At 45.0% G+C, this 8,349-nt stretch overlaps 1 protein-coding gene across 2 annotated transcripts in view; it reads right to left on the minus strand.

Annotated features, from left to right (window-relative positions):
• tfr2 (transferrin receptor 2) overlaps positions 1-8,349 on the minus strand; it is a 36,907-nt gene that overhangs the window by 24,032 nt on the left and 4,526 nt on the right. For both annotated transcript variants that reach the window (XM_038983403.1, XM_038983404.1), the window contains exons 5-6: positions 5,647-5,758; positions 4,268-4,510 (exon numbers count right to left, since the gene is read on the minus strand). In XM_038983403.1, the coding sequence (XP_038839331.1) occupies positions 4,268-4,510; positions 5,647-5,758 (355 nt within the window). The remainder of the gene's footprint in view (positions 1-4,267; positions 4,511-5,646; positions 5,759-8,349) is intronic.

Consider the following 8,349-nt stretch of genomic DNA (forward strand, 5'->3'; position numbering starts at 1 on the left):
AAGGAACATAAAATTCGACATACCAATTAGGATCTGGCTAAAAACACTAGAATCAGTTATAGGAACCCATTGCCCTTTATGGTTGTGAGGTCTGGGGTCCGCTCACCAACCAAGATTTCACAAAATGGGACAAACACCAAATTGAGACTCTGCATGCAGAATTCTGCAAAAATATCCTCTGTGTTCAACGTAAAACACCAAATAATGCAGAGCAGAATTAGGCCGATACCCACTAATTATCAAAATCCAGAAAAGAGACGTTAAATTCCACAACCACCTAAAAGGAAGCAATTCCCAAACCTTCCATAACAAAGCCATCACCTACAGAGAGATGAACCTGGAGAAGAGTCCCCTAAGCAAGCTGGTCCTGGGGCTCTGTTCGCAAACACAAACAGACCCCACAGAGCCCCAGGACAGCAGCACAATTAGACCCAAGCAAATCATGAGAAAACAAAAAGATAATTACTTGACACATTGGAAAGAATTAACAAAAAAACAGAGCAAACTAGAATGCTATTTGGCCCTAAACAGAGAGTACACAGTGGCAGAATACCTGACCACTGTGACTGTCCCAAACTTAAGGAAAGCTTTGACTATGTACAGACTCAGTGAGCATAGCCTTGCTATTGAGAAAGGCCGCCGTAGGCAGACATGGCTCTCAAGAGAAGACAGGCTATGTGCACACTGCCCACAAAATGAGGTGGAAACTGAGCTGCACTTCCTAACCTCCTGCCCAATGTATGACCATATCAGAGACACACATTTCCCTCAGATCACACAGACCCACAAAGAATTTGAAAACAAACCCAATTTTGATAAACTGAAAAACCACAGTGTGTCATCACAGCAGCAAGATGTGTGACCTGTTGCACAAGAAAAGCAACCAGTGAAGAACAAACACTGTAAATAGAGAGAGAGAGAGAGAGAGAGAGAGAGAGAGAGGAGACAGACAGACAGAGACACAGAGACACAGAGACACAGAGACACAGAGACACAGAGACACAGAGAGACAGGAGACACAGAGACACAGAGAGAGAGGACAGACAGACAGACAGACAGACAGACAGACAGACAGACAGACAGACAGACAGACAGACAGACAGACAGACAGACAGACAGACAGACAGACAGACAGACAGACAGACAGACAGACAGACAGACAGACAGACAGACAGAGGAGACAGACAGAGGAGACAGACAGAGGAGACAGACAGAGGAGACAGACAGAGGAGACAGACAGACAGACAGACAGACAGACAGACAGACAGACAGACAGACAGACAGACAGACAGACAGACAGACAGACAGACAGACAGACAGACAGACAGACAGACAGAGACAGAGAGAGGAGACAGAGAGAGGAGAGGAGACAGACAGACAGACAGACAGACAGACAGACAGACAGACAGACAGACAGACAGACAGACAGACAGACAGACAGACAGACAGACAGACAGACAGACAGACAGAGGAGACAGACAGACAGACAGACAGACAGACAGACAGACAGACAGACAGACAGACAGACAGACAGACAGACAGACAGACAGACAGACAGACAGACAGACAGACAGACAGACAGACAGACAGACAGACAGACAGAGGAGACAGAGAGAGGAGACAGAGAGATACAGAGACACAGAGACACAGAGCTGTGAAGCTCTGTCACAATTGTTGGAGCAGCCAGGAAGAGACGTCAATATGATTAAGGTTTGAAGCTCACTCTGTCCTGGGGTGAAAGACCATCTTCCCCAGCATGGAAGTTTACTCTAGTTATTGCCTTAAAGGGCCAGTGTAAGTTTACTCTAGTTATTGCCTTAAAGGGCCAGTGTAAGTTTACTATAGTTATTGCCTTAAAGGGCCAGTGTAAGTTTACTCAAGTTATTGCCTTAAAGGGCCAGTGTAAGTTTACTCTAGTTATTGCCTTACCGGGCCAGTGTAAGTTTACTCTAGTTATTGCCTTAAAGGGCCAGTGTAAGTTTACTCTAGTTATTGCCTTAAAGGGCCAGTGTAAGTTTACTCTAGTTATTGCCTTAAAGGGCCAGTGTAAGTTTACTCGAGTTATTGCCTTAAAGGGCCAGTGTAAGTTTACTCTAGTTATTGCCTTACCGGGCCAGTGTAAGTTTACTCTAGTTATTGCCTTAAAGGGCCAGTGTAAGTTTACTCGAGTTATTGCCTTAAAGGGCCAGTGTAAGTTTACTCTAGTTATTGCCTTACCGGGCCAGTGTAAGTTTACTATAGTTATTGCCTTAAAGGGCCAGTGTAAGTTTACTCGAGTTATTGCCTTACCGGGCCAGTGTAAGTTTACTCTAGTTATTGCCTTAAAGGGCCAGTGTAAGTTTACTCGAGTTATTGCCTTAAAGGGCCAGTGTAAGTTTACTCTAGTTATTGCCTTACCGGGCCAGTGTAAGTTTACTCTAGTTATTGCCTTAAAGGGCCAGTGTAAGTTTACTCTAGTTATTGCCTTAAAGGGCCAGTGTAAGTTTACTCGAGTTATTGCCTTAAAAGGCCAGTGTAAGTTTACTCTAGTTATTGCCTTAAAGGGCCAGTGTAAGTTTACTCTAGTTATTGCCTTAAAAGGCCAGTGTAAGTTTACTCGAGTTATTGCCTTAAAAGGCCAGTGTAAGTTTACTCGAGTTATTGCCTTAAAGGGCCAGTGTAAGTTTCCTTTAGTTATTGCCTTAAAGGGCCAGTGTTTGATTTGGAGCATTTGCCATGTTTGAGAATTTTGGAACATTTCCCAAGCTAACTGTTAAGCCTTTTGAGTTAATACATTACCCAAAAAGGTCTACAACTACACCATCGAGAGCATCCTGACTGGTTGCATCACTGTCTGGTATGGCAACTGCTCGGCCTCCGACCGCAAGGCACTACAGGGGGTAGTGCGTACGGCCCAGTACATCAATGGGGCTAAGCTGCCTGCCATCCAGGACCTCTACACCAGGCGGTGTCAGAGGAAGGCCCTAAAAATTGTCAAAGACTCCAGCCATCCTAGTCATAGACTGTCCCCTCTGCTACCGCATGGCAAGTGGTACCGGAGCGCCAATTCTAGGTCCAAGAGGCTTCTAAACAGCTTCTACCCCCAAGCCATAAGACTCCTGAACACTTAATCAAATGGCTACCCAGACTATTTGCACCCCGCCCCCCCCGGATTGCTGCTGCTACTCTCTGTTATAATCTATGCATAGTCACTTTAATCTCTACCTACATGTACATATTACCTCAATTACCTCAACTAACCGGTGCCCCCGCACATTGACTCTGTACCAGTACCCCTGTATACAGCCTCCACATTGACTCTGTACCGGTATCACCTGTATATAGCCTCCACATTGACGCTGTACTGGTACCCCCTGTATATAGCCTCCACATTGACTCTGTACCGGTATCCCCTGTATATAGCCTCCACATTGACTCTGTACCGGTACCCCCTGTATATAGCCTCCACATTGACTCTGTACCGGTACCCCCTGTATATAGCCTCCACATTGACTCTGTACCGGTACCCCCTGTATATAGCCTCCACATTGACTCTGTACAGGTACCCCCTGTATATAGCCTCCACATTGACTCTGTACCGGTACCCCCTGTATATAGCCTCCACATTGACTCTGTACTGGTACCCCCTGTATATAGCCTCCACATTGACTCTGTACCGTAACACCCTGTATATAGCCTCCACATTGACTCTGTACCGGTACCCCCTGTATATAGCCTCCACATTGACTCTGTACCGGTACCCCCTGTATATAGCCTCCACATTGACTCTGTACCGGTACCCCCTGTATATAGCCTCGCTATTGTTATTTAATATTTTTTACTTAACACGTATTTTTCTTAAAACTGCATTGTTGGTTTTAAAGGTTACATACGTTTAAAGGTTACATACGTGGTCTGATATAGCGGTGTTACATACGTGGTCTGATAGAGTGGTGTTACATACGTGGTCTGATAGAGTGGTGTTACATACGTGGTCTGATATAGCAGTGTTACATACGTGGTCTGATATAGCAGTGCTACATACGTGGTCTGATATAGCAGTGTTACATACGTGGTCTGATATAGCAGTGTTACATACGTGGTCTGATATAGCGGTGTTACATACGTGGTCTGATAGAGCAGTGTTACATACGTGGTCTGATATAGCAGTGTTACATACGTGGTCTGATATAGCGGTGTTACATACGTGGTCTGATATAGCAGTGTTACATACGTGGTCTGATATAGCAGTGCTACATACGTGGTCTGATATAGCCGTGTTACATACGTGTTCTGATATAGCGGTGTAACTGTTCAGCCCCAGGCGTCGAGGGTCCTGAGGGATGTCAGCAGGATCTGGGTAGATTAAGGCTCCTCCTGCTCCAGCCTTCTGAGCCAATAGCACCTTCTCAGCATAACTAACCCCGCCCCCCACACGCATCACTACCACGCAGCCAACCACAGACACTCCCGCAGACCGCAGCCAGTCAAAATCCTCCTGGCGGCCGTAATTTACATACACCACGCCCCCCTGTAGAGAGAGACATGAAGTCAGAGGTACAAAAGACTAACCCACACATACAGACAGACAGAGACAGAGAGAGGAGACAGAGAGAGGAGACAGAGACACAGAGACACAGAGCTGTGAAGACATACACATATTAACCCTAACCCACATTCACATATTCACACAATATAAAAACACACACGTTCTTGTTTTACTAACCTTGTAGGGACACAATTGATTCCCTTAAACCTAAACCTAACCCTAATTCTAATTCTAACCATATCAACACTATGAAATAACAGACTCGGAATCATGTAGTAACCAAAAAAGTGTTAAACAAATCTAAATATATTTTAGATTCTTCAAAGTAGCCACCCTTCGCCTTGATGACAGCTTGCACACTTCTTGGCATTCTCTCAACCAGATTCACCTGGAATGCTTTCCCAACAGTCTTGAAGGAGTTCCCACATATGCTGAGCACTTCTTGGCTGCTTTTCCTTCACTTTGCGGTCCAACTCATCCCAAACCATCTCAATTGGGTTGAGGTTGGATGATTGTGGAGGCCAAGTTATCTGATGCAGCACTCCATCACTCTCCTTCTTGGTCAAATAGCCCTTACACAGCCTAGATGTGTGTTGGGTCATTCTCCTGTTGAAAAACAAATGATAGACCCACTAAGCCCAAACCAGATGGGATGGCGTATAGCTGCAGAATGCTGTGGTAGCCATGCTGGTTAAGTGTGCCTTGAATTCTAAATAAATCACAGACAGTGTCACCAGCATAGCACCCCCACATCTCCTCCGCCATGCTTCACGCCGGGAACATTCTCCTCCATGCTTCACGGTGGGAACCACACATGCGGAGATCATCCGTTAACCTACCCTGCATCTCACAAAGACATGGCGGTTGGAACCAAAACTTGAGCTCATCAGACCAAAGGACAGATTTGTGTTTCTTGGCTCAAGCAAGTCTCTTTTGATTTGTTTAACACTTTTTTGGTTACTACATGATTCCATATGTGTTATTTTATAGTCTTGATGTCTTCACTATTATTCTACAACTTAGAAAATAATAAAAATAAAGAAAAACCCTGGAATGAGTAGGTGTGTCCAGTCTTTTGACTGGTAGTGTATGTAGTACATTTAAACACTGTGTGTTACCGTGGCGGTGCCGATAGCGCTGTAGGCACAGTAGGAGTCTGGATCTTCCAGAGGAATCTCCTCCAACACCTCGCCCTGTGAATCCACCATCCATAGAGAGTTCCTCTGGATCCTACACACACACACACACACACACACACACACACAAACACACACACACACATTATACACTACACACACTATGCACTACGAAAGTATTCACCCCTGTTGGAATTTTTCCTATTTTGTTGCCTGGAATTAAAATAGATTTTTGTATCATTTGTATCGACCATTTCGAATCCCACCGTACCTTCTCCGCTATGCAATCTGGTTTCCGAGCTGGTCATGGGTGCACCTCAGCCACGCTCAAGGTCCTAAACGATATCATAACCGCCATCGATAAGAGACAATACTGTGCAGCTGTATTCATCGACCTGGCCAAGACTTTCGACTCTGTCAATCACCATATTCTTATCGGCAGACTCAACAGCCTTGGTTTCTCAAATGACTGCCTCGCCTGCTTCTCAGAGAGAGTTCAGTGTGTCAAATTGGAGGGCGTGTTGTCCGGACCTCTGGCAGTCTCTATGGGGGTACCACAGAGTTCAATTCTCGGGCCGACTCTCTTCTCTGTATACATCAATGATGTCGCTGTTGCTGCTGGTGATTCTCTGATCCACCTCTACGCAGACGACACCATTCTGTATACATCTGGCCCTTCTTTGGACACTGTGTTACCTCCAGATGAGCTTCAATGCCATACAACACTCCTTCAGTGGCCTCCAACTGCTCTTAAATGCAAGTAAAACTAAATGCATGCTCTTCAACCAATTGCAGCCCGCACCTGCCCGCCCGTCCAGTATCACTACTCAGTACTGTTCTGACCTAGAATATGTGGACAACTATAAATACCTAGGTGTCTGGTTAGACTGTGAACTCTTCTTCCAGACTCACATTAAGCATCTCCAATCCAAAATGAAATCTAGAATTGACTTCCTATTTCGCAACAAAGCCTCCTTCACTCATGCTGCCAAACATACCCTCATAAAACTGACCATCCTACCAATCCTCGACTTTGGAGATGTCATTTACAAAATAGCCTCCAACACTCTACTCAGCAAATTGGATGCAGTCTATCACAGTGCCATCCGTTTTGTCATCAAAGCCCCATATACTACCCACCACTAGGACCTGTATGCTCTCGTTGGCTGGCCCTCGATACATATTCGTCGCCAAACCCACTGGCTCCAGGTCATCTATAAGTCTTTGCTAGGTAAAGCCCAGCCTTATCTCAGCTCACTGGTCACCATAGCAGGACCCACCCGTAGCACTCGCTCCAGCAGGTATATTTCATTGGTCATCCCCAAAGTCAACACTCCTTTTGGCCGCCTTTCCTTCCAGTTCTCTGCTGCCAATGACTGGAACGAATTGCAAAAATCACTGAAGCTGGAGTCTTATATCTCCCTCTCTAACTTTAAGCATCAGCTGTCAGAGCAGCTTACCGATCACTGTAACTGTACACAGCCAATATGTAAATAGCACACCCAACTACCTCATCCCCATATTATTTACCCTCTTGCTCCATTGCACCCCAGTATCTCTACTTGCACATCATCATCTGCACATCTATCACTGCAGTGTTAATTTGCTAAATTGTAATTACTTCGCTACTATGGCCTATTTATTGCCTTACCTCCTTACCTCATTTGCACACACTGTATATAGATTTTTCTACTGTATTATTGACTGTATGTTTTGTATATTCCATGTGTAACTCTGTGTTGTTTTTGTCGCACTACTTTGCTTTATCTTGGCCAGGTCGCAGTTGTAAATGAGAACTGGTTCTCAACTAGCCTACCTGGTTAAATAGAGGTGAAATAAAAATAAATAAATACATTTGATTTACACAACATGCAAAATATTCTTTCTTGTGAAACAATAAAAACAGAAAACTTGAGCATGTATAACTATTCACCCCCCAAAGTCAATACTTTGTAGAGCCACCTTTTGCAGCAATTTCAGCTGCAAGTCTCTTGGGGTATGTCTCTATGAGCTTGGCACATCTAGCCACTGGGATTTTTGCCCATTCTTCAAGGCAAAACTGCTCCAGCTCCTTCAAGTTGGATGGGTTCCGCTGGTGTACAGCAATCATTAAGTCATACCACATATTCTCAATTGAATTGAGGTCTGGGCTTTGACTAGGCCATTCCAAGACATTTAAATGTTTCCTCTTAAATCACTCAAGCGTTGCTTTAGCAGTATGCTTGGGGTCATTGTCCTGCTGGAAGGTGAACCTCCGTCCCAGTCTCAAATCTCTGGAAGACAAACAGGTTTCCCTCAAGAATTTCCCTGTATTTAGCGCCATCCATCATTCCTTCAATTCTGACCAGTTTCCCAGTCCCTGCCGATGAAAAAAATCGCCACAGCATTATGCTGCCACCACCATGCTTCACTGTGGGGATGGTGTTCTCGGGGTGATAAGAGGTGTTGGGTTTGCGCCAGATATAGCGTTTTCCTTGATGGCCAAAAAGCTACATTTTAGTCTCATCTGACGAGATGAGACCTTCTTCCATATGTCTGGGGAGTCTCCCACATGCCTTTCGGCAAACACCAAACATGTTTGCTAATTTTCTTCTGGCCACTCTTCCGTAAAGCCCAGCTCTGTGGAGTGTACGGCATAAAGTGGTCCTATGGACAGATACTCCAATCTCCGCTGTGGAGTTTTGC

Source organism: Salvelinus namaycush, unplaced genomic scaffold (assembly GCF_016432855.1).
Source record: "Salvelinus namaycush isolate Seneca unplaced genomic scaffold, SaNama_1.0 Scaffold1643, whole genome shotgun sequence".
NCBI classification, from domain to species: domain Eukaryota; kingdom Metazoa; phylum Chordata; class Actinopteri; order Salmoniformes; family Salmonidae; genus Salvelinus; species Salvelinus namaycush.